Source organism: Artibeus jamaicensis, unplaced genomic scaffold, assembly GCF_021234435.1.
Source record: "Artibeus jamaicensis isolate MK-2021 breed Jamaican fruit bat unplaced genomic scaffold, CSHL_Jam_final scaffold_1283, whole genome shotgun sequence".
In the NCBI taxonomy this organism is placed as follows: domain Eukaryota; kingdom Metazoa; phylum Chordata; class Mammalia; order Chiroptera; family Phyllostomidae; genus Artibeus; species Artibeus jamaicensis.
In genome coordinates, this window is record NW_026522028.1 from 15169362 (window position 1) to 15196875 (window position 27514).

General features: G+C 47.0%; 1 protein-coding gene across 1 annotated transcript in view; it reads left to right on the forward strand.

Moving 5' to 3' along the window:
- The window catches only part of MAP7D2 (MAP7 domain containing 2), an 88493-nt gene extending 63289 nt beyond the window's left edge, over positions 1 to 25204 (forward strand). The window contains exons 9-17 of the mRNA XM_053655757.1: positions 6547 to 6800; positions 7340 to 7466; positions 14923 to 15157; positions 16076 to 16180; positions 17393 to 17449; positions 17867 to 17945; positions 19140 to 19326; positions 21704 to 21979; positions 23737 to 25204. Of these exons, the coding sequence (XP_053511732.1) occupies positions 6547 to 6800; positions 7340 to 7466; positions 14923 to 15157; positions 16076 to 16180; positions 17393 to 17449; positions 17867 to 17945; positions 19140 to 19326; positions 21704 to 21953 (1294 nt within the window). The 3' untranslated portion in view covers positions 21954 to 21979; positions 23737 to 25204. The remainder of the gene's footprint in view (positions 1 to 6546; positions 6801 to 7339; positions 7467 to 14922; positions 15158 to 16075; positions 16181 to 17392; positions 17450 to 17866; positions 17946 to 19139; positions 19327 to 21703; positions 21980 to 23736) is intronic.
- Positions 25205 to 27514: the final 2310 nt, after the last annotated feature.

Below are 27514 nucleotides of genomic sequence, written 5' to 3' on the forward strand. Positions count from 1 at the left end.
TAGAGAGAGAGAGTCATATAAAACTTGCTTGGTGCATCAGTTTGGCTCAGAGAACGTAGGATAAAACACAAATTGAATGAACACTTGGGAATTTTTTCAAAATATTTCAAGGTGATAGCAACTCTTATTTCTAATTTGTTGCTTTCTGCTAGAGGCATTTCCACTATTATTATTTTGTGCAGAGATCACGATGGTTTGTATAGACTGAATTCCTGCTATTGCTGTATCTGCCTTCCATAGTGCATAGCTAAATGAGTATCATCTTGGATTGTTAATTTTTCAAGCATCCTTTGCATCGCATCCTTTCTGTGCTTGTATTGCCAGCCTTTGGTTATGGTATTGCTCTCTTGTAAACTCTTAACTCTCTCAGATGGTCTGTAAGGTCTGTATTTGTCTCATTTCTGAGTCTTCCATTCACATGTCACTTACTCTGGTGATAGTTTGAGACACTGGCATTAACAGAGAGAAAAGCCTGTTCATACTGGGATTTTTTTCAGATTCTTCCCTCTCTTTCCAGGATACTGACTCATGTTCTCTGCCTGGATAGTAGCTGGCAAGCTTCATCATCATCATCATCATCATCATCATTGTAAATTTCACTAAGATGAACAAGGGGTTGCTTGCCCTCTCTATAGAGAAAGAATTCAGTTTTTGGAAGCAAGCTCTCAGTAGGCTCCGTGCTATATTTTTTAATGCTACAAGGATAGCCTTGTTTTAATAGTGAAAAATGGAAGGTAACATAAGCATTCTCAGTAGGGCATTGCTAAACAAATTATGGCACATCCAAATAATGGAGTACTATACAGCCATAAAAAGCTATGAAGAACAATACGTAATTGCATGGAAAGGTGGTCAGGATGTTGTTACAAACTGGTATATGGAGTGTGGTTTCATTTTATCAAGTGCACTATTTTCCATATTTATGAATATTTCCTTAAGATGGATTTCAGGCATAAGAGTAATAAATTATTTTGAAAAGATCGATAGATATTTAATGTGCATATGCCTGACCACATGAGCGAATGTATATATGTATATACAGTCTGTGGTTCTTGGGGCAGTGAGGTCTTTTATCCACCCCCTCCGTTTCTTTTGCTTGTATTTGTATTTTCGAAATTATCTACAAAAGTCACATACTGCTTTTGTATTACCAAAAAGGGGAAAGGGTATTTTGCTTGCCAGCTTTACAGAAGAAGGTTAAAGCAGTGTTAAGACTGATAAGGACAGGACTTGGGGTAAAGGCAGCATTTTGGCAGGTGATGTGCCGAGAACATGGCTCTCCAAGTGCCACTGGACGTGTAGGGGTGGGCTGTCACTCTAGATGCGACTCTGTCTGGGGATCAGCGGTGAGTGGCAGCATTCTCCCTTCCTCCCCTTAACCCAGTGGGGATGTCAGGTGCCACAGTAGGGGTCCCAGTCTCTGAATCCTTCTCTACATTTCCATTTTCTGTGCTTTTTCTTTAAAGTTGAAAGTTGGCAGGAATTCCACTGGAGGGATGTCAGCTCCTTCTCAGTGCATTGTATCAGGAGGCCAGCATGTCAGGTGGTTGGTTCCATTCTTGGTGATGGAAACCTTCATCACTGTGTTGAGGTGGTATCCACTGGTTTGTCTGGTATAGAATCGTTCTTTTCCTCTCTAAGAAGGAATAAGCTATGGCCATAAACGTAGATTTTAAGGAATGCCAGCCAAACCCTGGCTGGCGTGGCTCAATTGGAGTGTTGTCCCATAAACCGAAAAGGCACAGGTTTGATTCCTGGTCAGGGTACGTGCCTAGGTTGTGGGTTTGGTCCCTGGTTGAAACCAGACCTCCAACCCAGTGTGAAAGGTAACTGATAAAATGTTTTTCTCATATGACTGTCTGCCTGTCTGTCTGTGTGTCTCGCTCTGTCTTCCCCTCTCTGTCTTCTTCTTTCTCTCTCTCAAATTAAAAAAAAAAAAAAACTTAAAAAAAGAAAGGCTATTGGCGGACTTGTGCTGATGAGGCCTCAGACTCCTCCCATGCGGCACGTGCGCTGTGCCTGGAGTCAAGGGGCTTTGGATAAACTGGAACTAGATTCCAAGCTGTGGAGAAAAGAAGTTCTCTGGGGTTTTGCTTTGCAGTATGCTCAGGTTTGGAAACGCGACAACCCTCTCCTGAGAGTTATTCTTGCTGCCCTGCTTACAGAGGTGTTTGTTCATGTTTTCTGCAGTCAGGAACCTTAAAATGCCACATGATTCTTGTTTGCATACCAGGAAAGTCTAACTCTATGACCCCAGCAAAACTCGTAAGCCCCCTTTGTTAGATTTTTAATCACCAGGGGTATTGAACTTTTAAAAATTAAAGTAGAATATGTATTACAAAGCAAGATGAGGCATCAGTGACTTGAGTGCAAGCCCTGGCTCTGTGATCTGTTGAAATCTCTTGGGAAAGGTCACTTCAGCATTCAGGACTTAGGTTTCCTTATCTAAAATGTGGTTAACAGTGATTTCCTACCTATCTCACTGGGCTCTCATGGCAATTGAATAGATCTTTATTCTCCTTATCAAATAGACAAGAGCCCTGGCTGGTGTGGCCCAGTGGATTGAGCACCAGCCTGCAAACCAAAGTGTCCCTGATTCGATTTCCAGTCAGGCCACGTGCCTGGGTTGCAGGCCAGGTCCCCAGTTGGGGGTGTGAAAGAGGCAGCTACACACTGATGTTTCTCTCCCTCTTTCTGCCCCCATTCCCCTCTCTGAAAATACAATTAATGAAATCTAAAAAATAGAATAAAAATAATAAACTTAAAAAAATAGATGAGAAAGTACTTCAAAACGAGACTCTATGAAAGCACAGTGAGTTCCCCTTGACTAATTTGCATTTAATTTCTTTCATCAGCCAACATACTTATTTCTAGGAAATGGTCAGGAGGATGAGTTTGCGAAACTTTGTGTGAGCGGGGCTGGCCAGAGGGCCTTGAGGGCTGTGAGGCTCACAACACCACGTGGTTCAAGATAACCAAGCTTAGTGGGTGCCTGGCAGGGGCTAATGTGTAGGGAAGTGAGCAAACAGGATGAGCAGGAAACTAAAGATATGCAGATAAAATAGGAAACTTACAAGATTTTCTTCAGTGCTTTGGTCACTCGCTGTTAAAAAAAAAAATCGATGAGTTGCCTGTTCTCTAATTTGAAGGGTGTGCGTGCGTTTTCTTTAATTTCCTGTTTATTAAGCAGGAGTTGGGATAGGGGATTATAAATAGACTTCTTAATGTTTCGAGTTCTTTTCCAAAATAGCCATCCTTACTTTCCAGGTAGAAATTGTCTTTAGATGTGTGCTCGTGGATAATTGGCCTAGTTTTATTTAGAATAATAGTGTGTGGTGTGAAGAGAACCTACGTGACTGTTCTGTTAAAGCGAGTGGAAGCAAGGCTGCTTTGGGGCTGAGCCGACCCGAGCTGTCAGAACCTCTCCATCCAGGCCCTGCCTTTGCTCCCTGGGATCGTATTGCTGCATATTGCCCGTCGCGGGCTCCAGGCTCACTGACGGACGGTGTAGCTTCATCATGTTCCATTCCGTTCTGAGAGTGAGCCATTTAAACCAGATCCAAGGGGTCATATTGGGATCCAGATGCTGGCTTTCTGCTGCTCGAGAGCTGTCAATGGATTTGGCCTATAGCCAGTTCTGACCTCCTAACTCCCTCCGGTCCAGCCCTGTGGCCCCTCATGGTAAGAGTTGCGTCTGTAGAAAGGGTACTCAGCCATCTACCTTGCAGGCCCCCGGGGGTGTGGCTTGCCACAGGCAGATCCAGTGACAGTACTCGAAGGTGCCCAGCACTGATCAGAGACGAAGAGGAAGGCAAGGAAGAAGAGCAAAAGGCTTTGTTGTCAGTGATTCTAATATCAGCAATTCTTATTTCAGGTGTCAAGGTAGGAATACTTATCTCCATCGGCATCATCCACCGTAACACGGTGCTCCTTCCATCACCTCTCTCCAAATCCCAAATCCAGAGTAATTCTCTGGTGTTCCCTGGCTGCACAGTGCGGTTAGACCAGAGCCACACTCAGCCTGCACACAGTACTCCGGGGAGTGGGTGACTCATTTTTGATCTTCACAAGGCATCAGACCTGGTCTCTCGAGACACCCTGCTAGCAGTTATGTCAATAGTACTGCCCTGGACAACAACGTGTAAGGAGTGCATTGCTCAGCAAAAGATCTCCAGCCATATGTTTGTACAGGTGATTTGAACCTAAACGCAGGGTTTTTCAGCTGAGTGGAAAACCGTGCTCACTGGAGCATTGTCATGGTGACGGAGCAGGGCTCGGTCTCCCCCCAGCACAGCTCCTCCTGGTTTTGTGAAAGGTCGTTCTTATCTGCGTGGAGAATTCAGGGTTTTTTGGGTCATATATTTAATTAACACAGGTAGCTGTTGGGTGCTTACTCTGTGCCAGTTCTAAAATGAATCCCTGAGGGGACCTCCCCAAACTGCGGCTTGGCTACCACCGCAGCGTGGAATAGGGCTGCATCATGAGAAGTGCAGTCAGGGAGACGTGGGCTCAGGCCGCAGCTCTGTGGCTGCCTTCGCCTTGCTTAGCCTGGTTTCCTCACCTGTTAAGTGACCCTAATAGTAGTACCTGTGTCATACTGTGTTTTCACAACTAAAAGACACCCATATACACAAGTACGTACACAAATTTGTCTACACACCAGCAGAGTGGCCAGTGTGTAGACAGCACCCAGGAAGCATGGACCCAGTTTTCGGCCATGGGTGTTAATGGAAGTCTGAGCTGCAGTCATGCAGAGAGGGATCCGGTGTGACCCTGTCTGTTAAGACATACAGGGCCCTAGGAAATACCACTGCAGCTCAGGCTCTCAAGGAAGCCCATGGCTGCACATCAGAGTCACTGGAGATTAGGATACTGCCCCTTCAACCACAGCAGTGGTTATACTCTCTCTGCTTTATATAATCAGAAGGGGTGTGTGCGCAGGGGGGGGAGCTATACACATGTCTCCCCTCAATAGTTCTCAGCTGGGGGCGATCTTGCCCTTGAGGGGTCATTTGACAATGTTTGGAGATATTTCTGGTTGTCACCACCTGGGGTAGGGGGTGGAGATTGCTACTGGCATCTAATGGGTTACCTGTGTCATGAACACCCAGCATTCTCCAGGGGCCAGGGCTGGCTCAGCGCACCTGGGATGGGCCTTCTTCCACCAGACATAAGACAAGCTCCTGGATTTGAACAAAACAGTGTTTTCCTGGGTAGAAACAGGCTTGTCCTCCCCTTACATCTTCCTTGCAGCAAAAGGGCTTCTTTTAAACCTGAAGACCTTCCAGAAAGACATCTCCTCTCCCCACTTGTTGACTGACTTTGTTTCTCAGCATTTAAAGAGGAACCAGATGTCAATTACATCTCAGTAAAGGTGAAAATTTTTTTTTAAAAAAGGAACCAGGGCCCTGGCTGGTGTGGCACAGTGGATTGAGCACCAGCCTACAAACCCCACAGGGTGGCTGGTTCAATACCCTGTCAGGACACATGCCTGGGTTGTGGGGCCAGGTCCCCAGTAAGGGGGATGCTTGAAAGGCAACCACACACTGATGTTTCTCTCCCTCTCTTTCTCCCTTCCCCTCTCTAAAAATAAATAAATAAAATCTTAAAACAAAAAGGAACCAGGAACTGTTACAACATTAATGCTGAGTAAAATAAGCCAGATACAAAAGGATAAATCCCATATGATTCCTTTTCTGTGAGGTACCTGGAACAGTCAAATTCTCATAGACAGAAAGCAGAGGGGAGCAGGCTGCCAGGAGCTAGGCAGGAAGGATGGGGAGTTAGTGTTTATGGGGTCAGAGCTCTGTGGAAGGATGGCGGTGATGGTTTGCACCACAGTGTGAATGTGCTTAGTGTCACTGAACTGTGCACTTAAAAATGGTTAAGGAGGGCCCTGGCTGGTGTAGCTCAGTGGATTGAGTGTGGGCCTGCAGACTAAGTGATCGCGGTTTGATTCCTAGTCAGGGCACATGCCTGGGTTGCAGGCCAGTTCCCAGCAGGAGATGCACGAGAGGCAACCATACATTGATATTTCTCTCCCTCTCTCCTTCCCTTCCCCTCTAAAGAAAAATAAATAAGATCTTTTAAAAAATGGTTAAGGAGGTACATTTTATGGTACATGTATTTTGCTACAATAGGAAAAAGGAGTTTGCTTATCTACTGCTACATCCTAAAGCCAGATCCATCTCTGGTGTCCATCTAAAAAGAAGTGGTGGGAAAATGCCTGGCAATCCATCTTTATGTTGTCATGCAAGTGAAGTGAAATTAGGACATGGTGTTACCAAACGGGCTTCCTAGAATGTTGTCCCTGTCACCAGGGACATCTTACAGGTACCAGATGTTCCTGTTAGGATGATAAGTGTGCCAGGGACTTCTGAGTGTATGCTAAGCCTTACATTTGCTCCTCTGAAAGGATGAGATTATTCAACTTTTTGGAACCAAGTGTCTTAGGAACAGAGTTCCGTGGTCAGCTGCAGGAACTCAGCTGCAGAGTTCTGTGGTCAGCTGCAGTCATTATCTTCTGGCATGTTTTCGGTTTTGCAGGACCAGTGCTACATTATACCAAAAGTCCTTTCTGAAACTGCCAGAGCCAGAGCCCATTGTGAAACACCGTTCATCCTCCTTTTCTGGGGAGGAAATACCCAAGATGAAAGAGCAGAGCAACAAGGACTGGGGAGGGGGCCTGGCTCAGCGATCCAGCAGCCTAATCAGAGACAAAGCCCCAGAGAAGGACATAATGGATGAGCATGACACCGAAGAGCAGGGGGCTGCAGGAGGGCAAGCTGAGGGCATTACAGGTAGGGTCTTCACGCTGCCACCAACCCAGCCTCAGCTATCGTGGCCGGTTTGTCCTCTGCCTGATCCACAATCCACGTGGGAGTCTCGTGTTTGGCACAAAGAGTGGGGAGGGGGTTTTACCTTAGGCAGCTGCACACCCTGTGCTTTCTCAGGTTTGCATATGGCCCCCGAGTCCTGTCCCCTCTGTCTCCTGAGCATCTCCTGCTGCACTGGGCTAGTAGCTTCAGGACTTCCAGCGGAGAGGCTCTTCCTTTAGTCCTGTGAGCTGCCCTGAGGGATGCAACGAATTCAAGATGGGCGCAGCAGTGGTGGCTGCTGTGGTACCTACTAGCCACCCAAGTCTCTCCTCCCTGTCTTCCCACTGCCCTTCACTGTGAGGGTTACAGCTGCCCGTTGCAGCATCTGTGCTCAGTGGCTAATTGTGCCAGTCCTGTAGCAGTTCCCATCCCCTACTAGGTAGGGACTTTCAAGTGGCAGCTCCCATGTGAGTGCAATCACTGTTTATTTCCTGTGATCTTTTCCTCTGGTGCATCCTCAGGAAAGCCTACTGCAGACACCACCAATGCAAAGGAGGCCTCAAAGACCCTGGCCAAAAAGAGACGACGGGCCCGGCTGCAGAAAGAGCAAAAAGAGCCGGGGAAGAAGGAAATGTTCCAGCCAGACAGGTAAGGGGATGCTCAGAGTTTTGTTGGAATCTCATGCACAAGTCTGTGGTTGGAAGAGCAGCCGGCCTTTCTTCCCGGAGTTGTGCGATGGACAAAGCCTCGGCGGAGGTCTCAGTCTGCTGGGCAGGTGTTGAGAGACTGCACCCTTTATTAGATGTCATGAACATCGCTGGAACTTTGCTCTTTTCAGACGACCTGGAAACTCATAGCTCCTGGATCTAAATGTTACCAGCAGCTTCCCACTATCTTCTTGGACTGTAGGATCAGTCAGGCCTTGTAGATCCGTCAAAGGAGTTTGAGCTTTGTTTAGAGAATGACACTGTCCCTGAGAATACAGGAGGTTCCGGATAGAAGGGTTTTGATTCTGCTTCCTGAAACATGTCCCCCGACCCAAATTATCCTAATTTGCACTCCCACGTGAGAGAGAGGAGGGGCTCGCAGGGGCTCCTGGAGGGGGTCAAAGCCGACCTCACAGTCCTTGAGCTATGAGGTATGGGATGCCCACCCTGGAACATGACAGAAGACTGGTTCCTAAATTTGGGAGGCTGTCCAAATCATCCCAAAAAGGCACTGAAAACACTGGCCCAGGCCCTGTCCTGCCTCGCCAGCTCCCCAAAGTTTGAGAACCTCTGCATTGCTAGTACTGGCCACTTGGTCAAAATATAGACAGCCTGCCTTTTCAGATCTCAGTATTGGGAAAGGAATGCATGTTGAAGGACAAGGTAGATATCCCCTCAAAATTGATAAAGGAAGCTTTTAGGATAATCACAGAGTGCAATCCAATACTATTTAGAGAATTAACATGACAGGATGTAGCACTTCTAGACTGGCACTGAATTGGGAGTAATAAATAATAGAGTAGTATTCTCGAGCCTGAAGTGACCTTGACAAGTCTTCTGTCTCTGATTACAGGTTTGATGATTCATTTTTTTTCAAGTGGGGGGTGTGTGTGTGTGTGTGTGCAGGGGGAGGGATTGGGTAGGTCTGGCTGGTTCCTTCTTCAAACTCCAGACTTTTCTCTGGTGATTTCCCCACCTCCCCAGGTCTTTTCGTTGCGTGGTGTGCTTGGGTTGGTTTGGGTGGGCCACAGGGCATGTGAAGGGAGGTCGCAGGAGATGAAGATGAACTCCAGGACCTCAAATGACAGGCCTTCGTGATTGCAGGCCCTGAGCAGGTGAGTAGTAAGATTGTAGCTGTGTGCTGAGGAAGGGGAAGTTCTTTACCTGCCAGCGACTGCCTTCTCCCACATTTTCTTCACAGCTTAGCTCTGAAAGAATTGACTGTACTTCCTTCCTCCGCAGTCCTAGCCACATTTCAGGTGCACAGCAGCTACATGGCAACTAGCTACCATGGGCAGCACCAACCTCTAGAACATCACCCTCATCATAGAAAGTTCTACTTGATGGCACTTAGAGGCCCTGTTGCCCAACTGCATGTGTGCCGTGCGCACCTCAAATCGAGCATTGCCAAAATATGCCTTATTCTCTTTTTCCCAGACTTCCTTTTCCTATCACAAGCTCTCCGTCCCCATCTCTGCAGGCACCCAAATTAGAAGTCCCAGCCAGCTCTCAGCTCTTCCCTCTCCTTCCCCCTCGGTGTCCCATCAGATGTCAGGGACATCCAGCCCACCTCTTTAGCATCTGTCTCCTGCCCCTTCCCCTCCAGCCCGTTCTCTCCTCTGAGCTCCGACCCCTGTTGTCTCTCACCTGGACTTGTCTGTGGCATCCAGGCTGAGCTCCCTACTCTAGGTCTCCTGGGTCTTGTCCAGTTTTCATACTGTGTCCCCAGTGGCTATCCGCATATAAGTGTCATTGCCGTGCTCCTGTTAACAAGCCAGCAACTCCCCCACCTACAGGATCCATCCAAACCTATCCACAGGCCTTCAAGGCTGGCTATGACCTGGCCACCACCTGCCCCTCCACCTCCAGCATTCCAGGCACCAGTATGCAGTTTTCCTGCTGTGCCCCAGCCATGTGATCCCATACATCCGCTTTCCTTCCACCCTGCGTGGACTCATGCTCCTTGCCAGACGCATCTTTTCTCTGGGCTCAGGTCAAGCCTAGCTCCCTGTCTGCAGCCTATTTGCACCTAGGAGAGTACTGACCTCTTTCCCTGTCCCCCCTTCCTGAGTCCAGCTGTTGGGCTAACACAGCCTCGTTTGTTCCCAAGCCTGCTTCCCCCTAGTAAGCACCTTAAAAGGCTGAGGTACAGTCTGTGGGTCAACGATGCTGGCGCTCGGTACATATACAAGGAAAGCAGAGAAGGGGGAAGAGGCCCACTAAGATAGCTGTGCAGTTGTGGGCTAGGAGAAGGCGAGGGCTGACAGTATGGGGAAGGCGGACCTGGAAAAGGGAGGGCGAGCTCATACCAGGTGGTCCCCAGCTGCAGTCCGCAGACTCCCACAACCCAACAGACGTGGGCCACTTCAAAGTTGATGCCGAGGTTTGATTCTAAAGACTTAGGAGAACGGTCACCCAGTAAGCAATAAAGAAAGGACAGAAGGAGCCCAGGCTGGTGTAGCTCAGTGGATTGAGCATGGGCCTGCGAACCAGAGGATCATGGTTTGATTCCCAGTCAGGGCACATGCCTGTGTTGCAGGCTAGTTCCTGGTGGGAGATGCATGAGAGGCAACCACACATGGATACTTCTCTCCCTCTCTCCTTTCCTTCCCCTCTAAAGATAAATAAATAAAAATAAGAATAAATTTTTAAAAGAAAAAATTAAAAAAAGAAAGGACAGAAGGAATTAGTTTTTAGTTTTAGAAGGTAAAAACCTTCCATTTGATGGAAGGTAAAAAGGTAAAAACCTTTTGATAGAAGGTAAAAACCTATCCATTTGATGCTAGGTAAACAAAGTTGAAGGCATGTACAGAATGTTCAGGTGATTGGAAATGGAGTTACCCCTGGGGTCTACATGAAAATGACAGTCATACGCTTGACCCAAAACCAGTTTTCCTCTCTCTTGCCAGACTGTGAAGCTTTGCATAGCACCACGTGGGAGGTGAGAAAGCACCAGACAACCTGGGGCTGGAACACAACGGATATCACTTGGAATACCATCATCCCACGACTCTTTGGTGCTTATACTCAGTAGTCAAAGCCAGGCACAAGCAGTTGCCAAATGCAAAAATGCAAAGCAAAATAAAAGACTCTTGAGTCAAACCATGGAAAGCCAAATTATTTGCCCGAACTGATGAGGGAAATGTTAAGGATAAGACTATTCAGAACAGAAGGGTTGATAAGAGTCCAGCTGGGGCCAAGGACACAGAGCAAAAGCTGGTCCATTCACCACTAGCAGTGACATCAGGACTCTCTTGGAAGCACAGAGAGCAGGGTATAGCTCCTGGGCTTGTGGGTGGCTCAAGAGGTAAATCAGGATTCTTGGAGTTGGGGCAAGGAAGCTTGGAGCCCCAGTCCACCCCAGGGAAGGCACTGACGGAAACTAGCAAGCCAGAGATCTTACCATGATTCCAAAACAGCCTGTTAAGTCACAAGCAGTTAAAATGCCCATGGCTCAGTTGGTTGTTGGAGGGTTGTCCCGTACACCAAAAGGTTGTGGGTTTGCTCCTGGGTCAGGATGTGTATGAGAAGGCACCCAGTCGATGTTTTTTGAGACAGAGAAAGGGGGGGGGCAGGGTAGGTAGGTAGATATATATATAAAATCTCTTTCTCTCTTTCCTTTGCCCTCTGCCCTCGCACTCTCCCTTCCTTTTCTTTCTAAAAAGAGATGAAAAAAATGTCGTCAACTGGGGATTGAAAAAATTTTTTGAAGAAGCTAAAATAGCCCTGGCTGGTGTAGCTCAGTGGATTGAGCACCAGCCTGCGAACCAAAGGGTCACCGGTTCAATTCCCAGTCAAGGCACATGCCCGAGTCGTGGGCCAGTTCCCCAGGTGTGGGTGTGTGGGAGGCAACGGGTCAGTGTTTCTCTCACACACTGATGTTTATCTCCCTCCCTTCTCCTCCCTTTAAAAATAAATAAAAAATTTAAAAGGAGACTAAAATAGCTGCTAGGGGCCTGTGCAGAAAGATATTTAAGCTATGCAGCCCCCGTGAACAAGGTGGTCATGTCCACACAAGAGATCCTCCTGCAGCTCAGACCTGGCGCCTCTCTGGCTGCACCTCCAGGGGGTCGACTGTTGGGGAGAGAGATGGGGCAGGCAGGACCCATCCGCCGTGGGGATGTGGGTGGCGGTTATGGCGGCAGCTGAGGCAGGAAGAGAGAGCCTCATGCACACAGGGCTGGGGAGAGGTCCTCACAGGAGGGACATTTAACCTTGTCTGTACATGCAGGACACGTTGAGGCTGAGGGAAGGCTATTGGTCTTGATGGCCAGGAGATGAACCGCGATTTTGCAGAGAAACTGGAAACAGCAGAGACCTAAGCCAGGTTGGGAGACCTGAGAGGGCGGAGGCCCTGAACTGTCAGTTGGATGTTAAGAGTCCATGCGTGGATGGGGAGAGGGGTTTGGGAAGCCTGAGACCTGAGGGATTTTACAGGCCGTGGAAAGGTCCATGGAGGAGGGTAAAACGATGGAAGGAAAACACGGGAGAGTGGTAGGAACACGGTGTGGGAGAGAGTGGAATTAATAGCACCAGTGGTGACATCTACACTCTTTTGCCTCTAAGCAGAGGAAAAAGGAAATTTAGGAGTAGTGATGCAATAGAGGAGAAAACTTCAGGCAGCTCGCATGCAGTGGCCCCAGGCTTCTCTGCAGTAGGCAGTGCTGCCCTCAACTAAGGAGTCTGATGACTGCCTGTTAGGACAGGCATCAGGGGAAGGGATGAGGCCCGGGGACAGATGACCAGTCAGCTTTGTTTGGGCCTTACTCTAACGAGCGTCAGCAGCCCCAGAGGGCACAGGTGCTCCTGGGGGCCACCTAGGCCTGGAATTGGGCAGCAGCATGGGCTCCATGCCATCCCAGAAGGGCTCAGGAGGGGACCCGAGGCCTGGGGCACGGCGCAGAGGGAGCAGACACAAGTGGCTGCAGCGTGCTCTCCAAGTCAGGAGAGAAGGCGGTAGAGGACAAGGTGACAGCAAATCATAGAATGTGAAGTTTAGCATGTTAAAGGTTACACTTTTTTAAATAAAAACTTTTTTTTAATTCTTTTTAAAAATTTTTATTTATTTTATTTACTTATCTTCAGAAGGGAAGGAGAGAGGGACAGAAATAGCAATGTATGCTTGCCTCTCATGCATCCCCTGCAGGGAACTGGCCTACAACCCAGGCATGTGCCCTGACGGGAATCAAACCGCGATCTTCTGGTTCGCAGGCTCAGTCCACTGAGCCACACCAGCCAGGGCTAAATAAAAACTTTTTTAAACACTTAAATAGGAGAGAACAGTGAACAATTCACGGCCGAGCACGTGTCAGGGATGTGGCGTAAGTGTAAAACAGTGGGACGGGGTGGAAGGGTGCTAAAGGCTGCGAGTTCTTCAGAGAAGATCCAGTGGCTGGTGATGGGCAGAAGGATGATCATGGTGCAGTTTTCTGGTACTTTCTACCTGGCGAGGAAGAGGGGTAGGTTTCGGATAGGTGACAGGAACAAGGGCACACAGGGTGACAGAACTGTACACAGGTGTGGTGAACTCGGGAAGGAACTAGGTAATGAGGCCTATGGGGTGGAGAAATGACCAAATCCATATTGTCTCCGGTGCTTTAAGCAGGGAGAGTAAGGATGTTCATTCTTGGATAGGATATCGAGGGACTCAGTTTCACACCAGCGAAGCCAGTTCTGGGGGAAGCAAAGTGTGGCAAAGGGATGGAGTTTTGTCTAATAGGAGGGACAAGCAGGGGCTACTGGGCCCGTGCGGAGGAATTTGTATGGTGGATGATTATGGAAACTTAGGAGTCAAGAGGATATGTTATGTACTCTGTGTGCCCTGGGCACCTCTGACGTCCGTCCTCGTGGTTAAACAGGAGACACACAGTGGCTTTTCAGATTCTGAAGAGAAAGAGAAAGGTGAGGAAGCAACCTGGGCATTTACTCACAACATGTCTTTTGTGTACTGACTTATCCGGGACAATCACAGCCGGCTCCTTAGAAGAGATGAGGGCCGAAACAGTGCTCTGCTTAACGTCTGGAGAAATCTTGTTCTGCACACGTCCATTTGTAATCACCCTGGGTTGGGTGTACTTAGTTACGAGGAATCGAAGGTTTCCAGAATATCTGAATAATCGAGGTTGTTGCAGCCACGCTTGTAGGCACTGCCACCTCTGCTCCTGTAGAATACGTTGGCCACATACGGTTAGTCTTAGGCTAAACACAGTCTGAAAGTATTTCTTTACCTTTTAAAATATCTCTTTTCTAACACAATTCCTGAAGCCGGCCATTAGGATAGAAGGATCTTCTTTGTAAGTCTTGATCTTTTTATAACAAGATCGCAGCATCCGGTAAGTCAGTGACCCGTGCTTCCAAATAAAGGTAGTTTCTGAAACACATAAAGATTTAGAGATTTACTTCAGAGGTTGGAGAGAGGATTCATTTTAAAGATAAGACAAACTAGCATTTGGGAATCTGCCCAGCGCCAGGCATTGCTCATTCAATTCTCACAGTGATGTCACAGAGACAATAACATAACTATTCCCATTTTTAAATGGGCGTCTGAAATGTTCAGTCACTTGCCGAGGAAGGGTCACACTGCGAGTGGCACAATCAGAACAGTCTTGGTCAGGGGCACTGCAAGGTGAGTGTGATTCCTCACATTTTTCCACAGATGAGAAACGGGGCACACATGTGAGCAAGAAGCACATTAGAAATGTAGAAACAAATGCTGAGTTGTTACAGAGTTTTCCCTCACTGCTGAGAGCTCTTTATTAGCACATCACCAACGCTTCATCTGTGGATGAAAACTGTCCAAGTGCCATTGAATTTTTTATGGCAAAGAACTAAAGCTACAACAGATTTTTAAAGATTCCCAAAATAAACAGGAAAATAGATGTTTTCATTTCTGTGCTAAATGTCAATTTCTTTCAAGCATTTCTTCCACTTGCTGCTTCGGAAGTCGGACACTGATTAAAACCCAAAGTGAACTTTTTGAGCTCATAGTCACTGCTCTCAAACTGCTACCTGGCACATATAGAGCCAGTGAGACACTCAAGTGTTTTATAGCTTCAGTTGGTTTTAAATACTTCCTTCACTTTGCTTTTAAAGAATTGTCATTAAAAAAGAATGATGGGGCTGTGGTCGTTTGTAGATTCACTGGGGAACATCTGTGTCTTCATGACAATGTGTTCACAAATCAGTACATCATTGCTCTTCATGTAACAGAACATAAAGTCAACCCTGGTTAGTATTTTTTTTGTAAGCACATGGGCTGGAGCAGCTTTTCCAGGAAGGACGAGTCTTGAAGCGCATGCGTCTCTGTCGTGCGCTACACCCTCCTGGCAGCACCCGGTTCTTTGGCAGTTTGCCTTCTGAGGGTCCTTGTCTTCTAACAGCAGTTGTGTTCTCAAAAGGCTGGAGAGAGAGGAATTGGAAAGAAAGGCAGAGGAGGAGAGACTCCGCCTAGAAGAGGAAACCCGTAAGCAGGAGGAGGAAAAGAAGCGGCAGGAGGAGGAAAAGAAGCGGCAGGAGGCGGAAAAGAAGCGGCAGGAGGAGGAAGAGGAGGCCAAGAAGAAAGCCAAGGAGGAGCTGCTGTTGAAAGAAAAGCAAGAAAAGGAAAAGCAAGAAAAAGCCATGATTGAAAAGCAGGTACTGTCTGTGTCTTCATGTACACTTTCCTTAAGGGCCTTGGTTTATATTAGGTAAAATTAGTTACATTTGAATGACTCATAATATTTACTTGAAGTATTTTTAAAAAGGTTTTATATATCTTTTTAGAGAGAAGGGAAGAGAAGGAGGAAGAGAGGCAGAAAAACATTGATGTGAGAGAGAAATGTCAATCGGTTGCCTCTCTCACGCTCCCACCTGGGAACTCAACCCACTACCCAGGCATGTGCCCTGACTGGGAATTGAACCAGGGACCTTTTGCTTTGCAGGATGACCTTCAGCCAACCAAGCCACACTGGTCAGGGCTGCTTGAAGTATTTTCTTAAACCAACTGGGATGGTTATTAAATATGTGTTCCTTTGGGCAATAAAAGTGAAGTGGACGATGTTTGCTGTATGTTGGTTCAGGTTCCCCCAAAGGGATGAGAATTTGGGTGTCAGTAGTTGATTCAGGAAAAGATCCCAGGAAACTGGTTGGAGTCAGAGGAAAGCCAATGTAAGTGCATTGATGAGTGGACGACTGTGGGCAACTGGAACTTGCTCCTTTTGAGACTAAGAAACTGTGGCACATGCCTTGGAATTGTCCCTCTGAGGGGCAAGGGCTCTGGGTTATTTATCTCTTTGAAGGTCAGCTGTTGGGGAATAAATTTCCTGAAACTCTAGCCACGTTCTACCACTTCATGGCCAGAAACTACCATCCAACACAGACCTTGGCCACAAACGGGAACTGTCAGCACTGGATTTGCACAATGGACCAAGGGTGGATGAGTGAGGCCCAGCCTGTCTGCTGTGTCACAGAGCCATCTGTGTAAATCTACATCGAATGTTGGAGTAGCAGCCACTTTGGAGTAGATGATTTAGCTTAGTAAACCCTATGCCTTAGTTTATCTGTTTCTATCAGAAGGAAGAAGCAGAGGCAAAGGCCCAGGAGGCAGCTAAACAGGTGCGACTGGACAGAGAACAGATCATGCTGCAGATTGAACAGGAGCGACTAGAGAGGAAGAAGGTAAGGGCTAAGGGTATTCGGAGCCCTGAGGGTGAGGCCAATCCGGTTCCCTTTTGCAGTTCTTGAGTAGAGTGGTCTTAGAATTGTCAAGTTAGGATGGGTTCATTGATAGTGCTGTTTAGATCTTCTATCCCTTTATTAGTTTTCTGTCATCTTGTTCTATCAGTTACTGAAAGAGGAATGTTAGAAGCTCCAACTGTGATTGTGAATTTGTCCATTTCTCCTTCCAGTTCTATCAACTTTTGTGTTTCATGTTTTCACGTTCTGCTCTTGGGTGAATATGTACTTCAAATCACTTCATTTTCCTTTTGAATGGACACCTTTATGGTTAGAAATGTTCTTTATCTCTAGTAATACTTCTCTTTTTTTAAAAAGGACTTTATTTATTTATTTTTAGAGAGACGGGAAGAGATGGAGAAAAAGAGGCAGAGAAACATTGATTGGTTGCCTCTCATATATCCCCAACTGGGTACCTGGCCTGCAACCCAGGCATGTGCCCTGACCAGGATTTAAACCACCGACCTTTTAGGTTGTGAGATATGATGCCAAACCCACTGAGCCACACCCTGTGGGGCCAGTAATGCTTGTCTTAAATCCACTGTGTCCGTCTTCTTAGGATTAGAATGTACACAGTAAATCTTTTTCCATCTTTTTACTTTAATTCTGTGGGTGTCTTTGTACGTGTATCTCTTATACACAGCAGTCTTAGCCTTTAAATTGAAGTCTGTTTACATTTAATGCAGTTATGGGTGAAGTTGGATTTAAGGCGGCAGATTCTAAAAGGGTCTAATCTCCTGGTGTCCTAGCTCCAGCCTGGGCTTGGTGTTGCTGTAGGCCTGGGAGCCAGGAGACCAGTCTGTGGCCTCCCTTCCCAACTTGCATGTCAGCCTCACTTTGTCTGGGGTGGTCTTCTTGAATGGCATGTGGCGATTTACTGATTTTTAGGTAACTTAAGAAGAGGAAGGAAAAAGAGGGGCTATCAACAGAATGTTGATTCCGGACACTAGTTCCCTTTTCAAACATTTGCCCTTGTTCATAGGGCGATGATGTACATCTGCAAAACCAATGGAAACCCTTCCTACACTCCTTTATCCTCTGTTGACATTTCTCTTTTATGAGTTTGCTGACAAACGTGAAATTGCCTGTAGACCCAGCTACTTTTTTGTGGTTTTGGTCATGCATTCCTCTTACCTGATGCTTTTTGGTTTCCAGAGAATAGATGAAATCATGAAGAGAACAAGGAAGAGTGATGTGTCTCCAGAAGTGAAGGTAGGCATTCAGAATACCGTCTTCACAGTTCGTGGGCTGAGTGGCAGAATACATTCAGTGGCATTGCCGATCTCGGAGAGGAGTGGCCAGACAGAATGGACCCTTTCTGCTTTGTTCCCGGCTACATTAAAGAGGTTGTAGGTGCCTGAAAAGAGGAGTTTCAGAGCTAGGGTGGTAATGACAAATTTCCTCAGAGAAATGGGGGTGGGGATGCAGGAAGGGCACAGTAGTCATCAAGAAAAAAAGAGAATGGTGCCATATTAATATGGGAGATACAGCTGCCTTGTAGTAAGCTCAGAAGATCCAAAGAATTCCGTGGAGCAGGCAGACGGCCCAGCACGGTTCCAAATAGCCTCTGATGCTTTTCCAAAGCATGTCTTTCTGTGTAAGTCAGTCTTCCCTCTATTTGTTTTTTAGAAAGAAGACCTGAAAATGGAGCTTCAGCCTGCTGTGTGTGTGGAAAATAAGACAAAGGCAGTTGTCCCAAACAAAATAGGTGAGCGTGAGGTCTGGTTCTTGGGTCCCTCCTTTAAGGAGGGGAGGGCTGGACACACTTCCTGCAGGGGCCAAGCACGCGTGGGTCCTAGGAGCGTGCCTGCTGGGGGGGCCTGTGCGCTCTGCCTTCCCTGGTGGAGACTCCATCTCCAGCACTCAGGTCTGCCCGGTCCCTGTGGAAAGCGCTGGATTCCCCTGTTATTCTAGTAATCCCGGTCCAGGAGCCAGCTGGCTGGCGGCCCATGCTGCTTTCCAGGGAGCCTAACCGCTGGGCAGGTTCTGTTAAGCACTGACAGCCCCGGCCGGTGTGGCTCAGTGACTTGGAGCGTTGTCCTGTGCACCAAAAGGTTGGGGGTTCTGTTCCCAGTCAGGCACATACTTAGGTTGCGGGTTCGATGGTCAGTCAAGGTGTGTGCGGGAGGCAGCCGGTTGTCGTTTCTCTTTCCCATCGGTGTTTCTGTCTCTTTCTCTCCCTTCCTTCACTATAAAACCAACAAACATTTTGTATTAAAAGCTGAAGAAGAAACATCTTTAAAAGATTTTTGTTTATGTATTTATTTTCAGAGAGAGGGGAAGGGAGGGAGAAAGAGAGGGAGAGAATCATCCATGTGTGGTTACCTCTCACATGGCCCCCACTGGGGACCTGGCCCGCAACCCAGGCACGTGCCCTGACTGGGAATCCAACCTGCAACCCTTTGGTTCGCAGGCCTGTGCTCAATGCACTGAGCTACACCAGCCAGGCAACAACCATATTTTGAAAAAAAGTACTGGGTACTGTTCTACGGCGGTTTCTCCTGCCTTCCACACTCCCCCAGGTACTACAGCTCTCATGTAGCATGTTCAGTTAAATCTCCTCAGGTTGGAGTATTTCATGGCAGCCAAAGTCAGAAAAAGTGTATCCATCTCAGAGTCACTCCTCACATTTCTCCCGTGTCTTGTAGCTTGGGGACCTGTACAGTGGATGACACCAAGTCCCCCGGCTAGGTCATGGGCCCTGCCACACTGACACTGGTGATGCCATTTGCGTCTCCTCCCCCTCTGCCAAAGTGCTTACCTGGGATTCTTTTTGCAAAAGATTTTGCACTGTTGGTAAAGCAGAGGATTCAGTTCATTGAGTCCATATAAGTAGTTCCTCTATTGTTCCATTGTTCGAGATATTTTATGATTAACAGAATGGTTTTGTGTTCTCAATCAGAAATCAATGGATTGAGCACCTGCCAGGAGGTTAATAGAGTGGAGCCTGCTGTCCCAGAAACTTTCCCCGGAGACACTTTCTCCAATGTGCTTAAAGCAGTTGGGGGGCCTGTTCATCCGGACACCCTTGATGGGAAATTGAACAGTCTGGAGCACTCGGCCGAAGAAGTTCAGTCTATGGATGTCAGGTAAGTTGGTTTCTTTTGCATTTGAGCCTCATCTCTTCTCCATAGACCTCCCCTGCCTTGTAGTTGATCACTTCGTTTTCTGCACACCCAGGTCCCCTCCAGGAGGTTCGGTTGCCATTCAGGAAAGCTCTTAGTAGCACATTAGTGTCTTGGGTCAGGCTCCTTAGAAGCAGAGTCTGGGGTCAGTGGGTCTAGGGCCTGGGATTTCTCGGAGATAGTTCACAGGGGAAAGTGGAGGGGACGTGGAACTGGATGGGGCAAGGAACGTCATTAGGCAAGGATGTGGTCCCAGCTGGTTCCGTGGGAGCCCGGGAGAATGAATACCAATCAGAGACTGGCTTGAATGAGATAAGGCAGATAAAGGCAAACAGCCCTCACTCCGCTTATCTGGCAGTCCTCCCTTATCTGTGAGTCCTCCCTTATCTGTGAGTCCTAGGCTGTGGGCCAGCCAGGGTGCGGAGGTGGGGGGGGTACCAATGTAATGTCTGTGGGCATGGGGCTCCTGTCAGCTGAAGGCAATCATCAGAAAAAGGGTGGTGACTCTCAATCCTTAGTTGGCAGCTCTCTCTGCAGCTAGGGGATGGGTGCATCTGCAGGTGAAGGGGTACCAACAGGGCCCACTGGGTGTAATATCTCAGGTTTAAGTGAATCTGTCATTGCAGGCTTGAGAAAGGAATTAATTTGCTTTCAGATTCTGAAAACTGAAGGAGTTCTTAAACTGGTATGTTTGTGGATGGCACCACGTGGCAAACTCTCCAAGTTGGGAGGGTCGGACAGCGTCATGCCAAAAGCTCTTCCAGAGTTTACTCTGCTGTCCTTGGCTGTGAATTGTCAGCTCTGTTCGGGGGGCAGGGTAGGGGCATGGGGTGGAGGGTCTTTCCTAGAGCATACTGACTGTAAATATCCTGGCTTGTGCACCCCGGCCCTGAGCTGGATGTGTGAAAACTCAGGGTCCAGCAGCCTGTCACCAGAAGAGCAAACCCTATGCAAACTGATAGCAGGGCCTCCTCATCCCTTGACGCCATCTCCCCTGACATCACTCTGCCCCCAGAGGGAAACATCTGCAGCCTGTTAAAGGTTAACACAGCATTCCACTCCCCACCCCTGTGCTAAGCCAGCTTACTCTTTATGTCTCTGGGTGGGGGAAGGGTGCAAGACATGGATCCAAAAAGTGAAGGGGCTTTGTGTGTGCACTGAGTTTTCCCAGTGGCCACCTCTGTCTTTGGAGACGGGTGGTTCCAGGAGGTTGCACCCAAGCTTGTGGCATTCTCTCCTCCCCAAGATCTGACCGCTTGTTTAAACTTAGGGAATGGATGAGGGGTGGCGGTGTCTGCTAATGAGGCAGTTCGCCCTGGTACCAGAAGTGCTATTAGGTCAGCTGCTGCTCAGTATGAGGGAGACGGATCCTCTGAGCTTCTGCAGTTCACTGGGTTTTTCCAGATTCTAAGACCTTATCAAGGACAAAAAGAACAGATCAACCTGGCAGTGGCCTTACTCTGACTGTTAAAAGAGACTCCAGATGATGGGCCCTCGAATGGCAACTCACCACCCATCTGAGCTAGGCCGGTGGTTGCGGCAGGCAACCTTTCCATTTTTAGGGCGAGGAGAGAGTGAGCCAGGCCCTCTGGGCAGGAGCTAGACAAGTCAGAGGGGTGGAGTGGAAGCCTCCTTGTGGAGAGGAAGCGGTGGGAGAGGTTCCCTCTGCAGGCGACCGGGTGAATAGTGGGGTCGTTGTTGACAATGGCCCAACCTCAAGTTGAGCACTTACTATTACACCACGCTCTACGGCACCAACACTTCCATGGCATGAGCACATCCTTCTCAAAGGAGCCCTGGTGGAGAGAAATGACTTCTTCCCATTTTACAGCAGAGGGGCCTGAGGTGGGGGAAGGAAAAGTGCAGCTCAGGGCCACACTGCTAGAGAGGGGGCAATACCCCCAGCCCCTCCCCCATCCCCCCCCAACCCCTGTGCTGATTAGGGCCCTTCCTCAGCTCACTTTTAACTTCCAGCATTTGCCTTCTGGCTGGGCTTCTCATTTCAAAGGTTTGGGAAGTTCTTGGCTTCTCTGCAGTAGAGGGCTGCTGCCTGTGGTTCTTATTTTCTTCCTTCCTGTGGGCAGTGTGAGCCCGGCCTGCTCAGCCCTGCTCAGTCCCCTTCCCTTGCTCTCATCCATGGAGGCCTTGTGTCTGTCAGGGGCTCAGATTGGAATTAACATGTATTTTTTACAATAGGTTACAAGTTCTGGCTCGAAAGCCATCTTCTCTAGAAAGGAAAAGTAGTATAACAAAATATGAGAATTAATAGTTCTGTCTGTCTGTCTCTCTCTCCCTCTCCTCCTCCCTCTCCCCTCTCTCTGCCTCACCCTCCCCCCGCAAGTCCTGTTTCAAAAGAAGAGCTTATCTCCATCCCAGAATTTTCACCAGTGAGTGAAATGATTCCTGGGGTGTCTCTGGACCAAAACGGAACTGGTAATGCCCGAGCTCTTCAAGATCTCTTAGATTTCACCGGCCCCCCCATGTTCCCCAAGAGATCCAGTGAAAATCTCAGCCTGGATGACTGTAACAAAAACCTGATCGAAGGATTTAACAGTCCCAGCCAAGAAAATACTCTGAACACCTTCTGTTGACAAATACAGCAGCTCTTTAATGAAAGGTACAGTCTTTTGTTGATAGTCTAAATCCGTAACTCTCCAACTGGGTCCTGAATGTAGGATACACATCGTTCAGCCTCCTGGATGATCAGTTTTATTTGAAAAATGGAAACATGAATATGAATATACGGTCTATACTGCAACGCACACAGGAACTGAAATGGATTTCAAGGAAATCCTTCACATGGGAGCCTTCAGCACCACATCCAGCCCTGCTGTGTAGGGTGTGTGTGTTGAGAAGCCTAAAACTTCAACCCACCCCCTGTCTAAACTAGTAGCCGACCTAGAAGCAAAGAGAGAATGCTGCAGTGGTGCGGGGTGGCATTAATGAAATGAACTTCTCCCCTACTTTTTACCCAGCAACATTGCACATTTTATCCAGAATCATTTGTATACGTTCCATGAGTGTTGAGCCAAATGACGTCCTGTTCTATTGACCCATTCTGGAGTCTTCCAAAGCAAATATTTGTTCTTGGAGGAAACATACCTGAGGGAGTGGGACATGGAGGCAGCTGGCGTTTGTGCCCTGAAGCTTTTCTTCCCCATGATTTTTTTTCTTGCCAGAGTCCTTCTAAAGGCTCTTTTCATTGGAGGAAGTTGTATCTGTGGGTTCTAAACACTCTGCATTTGTGTGGATTTGGTTATACACACACCTTACATTAGAAGGACTGCAGTCTGGGGCTTATGTGTTTTTCAGCGACGAAAACACAATTAGAATTTAGCATCAATTTTGTTTTAACTTCATGATGCCAATTTCCTGCCACTTTACACTCTTTTCGGAAATTTTTCTAGTCTCAGCCTTTTCTCAGCCACTTTATTTTTGGTGCCGCTCCACTCCTATAGCAAAACTTCGCTGCCTGATATGATTTAGTCCCACCTGTGTCTTTCTCAAACGAGGAGACAGGCTGGGGAGGCTGCATGGCCGAGGTCACGGTGTTCCATAGACATTTCTGCCTGACCGCCGCTATCGGCTATAGACAGCTCATTTCAGTGTGCCTCTCTCTTGGCTCTGGGGAAAGCTCCTTTCACACACACAGGGGCCTGCGTGGCAGCTCATTTTAGAATACCTCTGGTTTGAAAGAGCCGCTGCCTTTGTCGGCACTTCAAAAACAGAAGCCATTCACCTGAGCATTCTATTGAGCATTCATACACACAGCTCAAGATTTACTAAAAGCTTTTCTTTTGTTATTGGCATCCCTGGAACCCTTCAGTTCACTGACCTCCCTATCAGTAAGGACCAAGAAATCCACAAACCTTAGGCTTCTTGAATCTATTTCCTATATCTCTAAAAGAAGTGCAAAATCCCTGTCCTAAAAGAACAAACATTATCTTGGCTAAATAATTGCCTTCATACTGCCTGTGTATTTTCATTTGTCTTATACTCCAGTTCTCAAATTCTTCTCAACCAGAAGTGGTACCACCCCTGCAGAGGGTGTGGGGAGGGTGTTTGGAAATGTGTTGAGGGTTTTTGTTGTCGCAGTGGCTCAGTGGCAGCACTGGCCTTTGCAAAGCAAAGCTTGGGGCTTTAAATGTCTTGCAAGTTTTAGGACAGTTTACACAAAGAAAACTTGCCCTTCCCACCCGCCCCCCCTATAGCGCCTCTGTTGAGAGATAGTGTGTGAGCCAAAGGAAATGAAATCTCCAAGAAGGCAGAAAGTTTCATAGCGTGCAAGTGTTTTAGTGTAAGGGAGTAGACACGACAAATTGCCACTAAGTGTCTTCGTTGGTCTCACCAGGGTTTGTTTGTGAATTGACACAGGTGGTGTTTCGAGAAGCCATGAAGCTGCTGGTAGTCAAATTTGAGCTGCTGGCCCTCAGAAGAAACTTCTGTCGTCTTTAACCACTGGATTCCAAATTCCTAGATCGAATTGTAACTGTATTCCTAGTTAAGTCTGTCAAACACTGGCCACTCTTGGTAGAAACCTTGCAAGGTTTTAGCGACATTCCATGTCATGGTTCTATGTAGGAGCTTCAGCTGCTGAAGAAGTGCTTCCTATACTGCTTACTCTGTTATCATAGTGATCACCGGCAACCGAGTCATTCCAGCTGGGAAGTTCACCTTGTAACCATTCTTATTCCCAAAGTTGGAGCACATAAACATTTAGATATCATTCCCTGTAAATATTCTAGACATTTACGCAGACTCGACTTAAATATATACTGAACTCGGGCTGCATATCTCCCTGTCTGTGTTTGGGAGAAGAAATTCCAGAGGGTTCCCTCCCCCCTCAGTGGTTTCTGTGTGGAAGTTACTATCAAGAAAGTGTTCTTTTATTATTCAGCTTAGTCACCTGCAAAAATGGACTGTGCCACATTACTCCTTGGGGAGCTAATGGAGTAAGTCTGGTTGAGTAACGAAGCCATTAAACAGCGTGGAATGATTTCTGTTTTCTTGTGCATATCCCTACAGACACGAACAGCTGAATGTAGAAAGGACATTTGCATATTGCACCTTAAAATCTCGGAGCTCTAGTCACTCCAAACCATCGAGTGGCTTTTGGACTGAATGAATCATGTGTCTCATGCGCTGGTTGTTGATTTTCATGTTGTTACTATTGAGGCTTTTGTTTGTTTGCTCCTGTATTTGCTCAACTCTAATAAAAACAGGCACAGATGAGATAAGGGGGCCCTGAACGGGACGCACTGTGTCACTGCAATGGACTTGAACATAAAAGATCCAAACAGAGGACAGATGTCACTAGAATGTATACGTCTTGCATTTTATGCCATATAATGTGTTTTTTTTTAATTCATTTCTTGTTGTGAAATGTGACTTTCTGATTTAAAACGACCTTTCCTTCTTTGAAACTCTTGTTTGACTTGTACAGTAAGAGTTTGGAAAGATCCATAATTCTGACTGAGGCTTGCAACCAGGAAGTGTAGTGTCAATAGTAATCTTGTTTACGTGCTTTCCAAAGCAGCTATAGCTTAAGGCTTTATTAGTTATGGAAACTATGTATGTTTATGTATGTATGTATACTAAATAAAATATATGCCTCCAGGAATGCAGTGCCATTGATCTTGATGACCGCTGAGGAAGATCCCTTTTATGACAAGCACATAGAAAATCAGCATGATCTGGCTTTCAAGAAATGCCTCGCCATCTTCTTGCAGCTTTATTTTGAGAAAGGTCTGCTTTGTTGTGATCTGTTGTACCTCACAGCATCATTGTAACGTGGTGACGCCTCATCTGCATGATGCGCGCACTGTCTTGACCGTGAAATACATTGTCACTGAAGAGTTTGATGGCGTGCTAGTGTTTCGTTTGTTTCTGTAGGCTCCGTGGAGAAATCCGCTGACATCAAACCAGAATTTTTCAAACCCCTGTGGAAAACAAACCCCCAAATCTTGCGTGGCTGTCCTTTCCCTGTCGAACTCATTAAAATTCTTCTGTTGTCCGTTGCAAGTGAAGTCAACTGTGGAAATAAGCTCAAGAGATGAGCTGCCCTAGGACACGGTGAACTTCCAAGTACAGTAAAGTTGCTGTACTTTCAGACCACAGACAGTAGGAATTTCTGTCTGTGTAACCTACGAAAACATTCCCCATGGCAATCTGGGATTTAAACGAAATTATAATGGAATGGTGACCCTTATTTTCCAGTAAGCTAAATCCCAGAGCAGCTTGTTTGTATCTAATCCATGCCTTGCCCACAGCCTGGGAGACAGCACCAGCCAGGGCCAGGAGTGGGGGCCGCAGGGCCAGAATGGAGATGTCGCAATGCTCATGGCGACTTCTGGGTGGCAGTCTCCAAAGCTGGGGCTCAGTCAGCGCAGCCCTCCCTAGCTCTGTGGACAAAGGCTTTGGCCAAGGGCACAAGAGTGGACGAGCTCTTTTCCATACGCTGGCCTTTGACAGTGGCATTGCAAGTAGCTTCTTTCATGGGAAGCCGTGGCCAGCGTCACAGTAGAGGTCAGTCATTCCTAAGAGCAATTGCAATTTTGTGAACATTCGAAATTTTTCTTAGTGCATACTGGTTTCCTATTAGCAAAGGCTTTGGGAAACTAAATTTGGAAAGCAAATGTAAAGAGGTAATTTGTTTTAGACCCACTGCTTTGGGGCACAATTCAGGGTGACCTCTGTCCCCACTCTTCAGCATCCTTCAGGAAGCGTAATTATGCAATAAAATGGAGTGAGAACTGTTGGAAACGTTAGAAAAGAGAAGCCTTTACAGATAGGCTGTTTTGGGGGAAGCCAGCAGAAACTCTTAGAATAATTCCACAGGGGAGTCACCTACTAAATAAAGAAAAGTGAACAGTTTTCTTATAGATTAATAGCAAACAAGAAGTAGATCCTAATGAAACCCATGTAATTTCTGGAAATAACAAGCTATGTCTAAAACTTGACTGTGGTGATTAGCACAAGTTGTAAATAGAAAGACAAGCCATGTCCCCAAATGGGAAAACCGATGCTTACGAAGAAGAGTAATAGTAGATGACCCTCACCTTTGTGCAGTATTTGTAAACTAAATGAAGTTCCAATCAATGGGATTTCTTTTTGACAACTTGGAAATATAATTTTGCAGTTCATGTAAGGAAATAAACACTCTTTCTGGCGTCTTGGCCTGAAACAGCCTGGGAGGCTGCTGGGAACAGGACTTTTCTCGGGACAAATGTGTCTGGAAGGCGGTGGTCCGAGGCCATTTTGTTCGGCTCTAAGTGGGGTGTCCAGAACCAGAGGGGGCACACATCTCTTCTTAAAATTGAAGGTGTTTATGCTCAAGATGAAACTGAATTTTGTCTAGGTGAGAGCTGCGCTCATGTGTTCAAGAACGCAGTGACTCTTGGTGGCAAGCCGAACAAAACCACAGCAGTCTGGGGGAAAGGTAACTCATGCTCGTGGAAACACTGGTTTTTGCTTCGCGATAAATTCCGAAGCAGCCTTCTTGCTAAGGCCATTGGACACAGAATCTGTGTACCCGTTGAGGATTTAAATTTAGTGAAAAGTAAATAAAGAAAATGGATTTGTTCTCTTGTAAAAATTTTTTTAAAAGAAACACAGCTAGGAGACTTACAAGTTTTTAAAGGGGAGTTGTTTATTTTTTAATCCTCACTTGAGGATATGTCTATTGATTTGAAAGAGACAGAGAGAGACATTGATGTGAGAAACATCTGTTGCCTCCCATACACACCCTAACCAGGGATCAAACCCGCAACCTAGGTATGTGCCCTGACTGGCAATTGAACTCGCAACCTTTTGCTGTACCGGACGATGCTCCAACCAATCGAGCCAACTGGCCAGGGCAAAATGGAATTTTAAAAGGGGAGAATTGTCCCCATTAAATAGTAAAATGCATGATTAAACTTCCAAAACAAAAACAATGTGGTCTGATAGAGAAATAGAATTTGGAATAGCAATAGAGATCAGTGCCATATCCAAGAGTTGTAAGAATTTTTTGTTCCTGTAAAAAGAGAACACGGGGTTTATGGTCCCCCGAGGGGAGGGATGAGTTTAGCATCTCTGGTCGGGTGGGGTAAGGGCTGAGCAGTCAGTGAGGAAACATTAAAGACAGGAGTGCAGTCCAAGGTGTGCATACAAA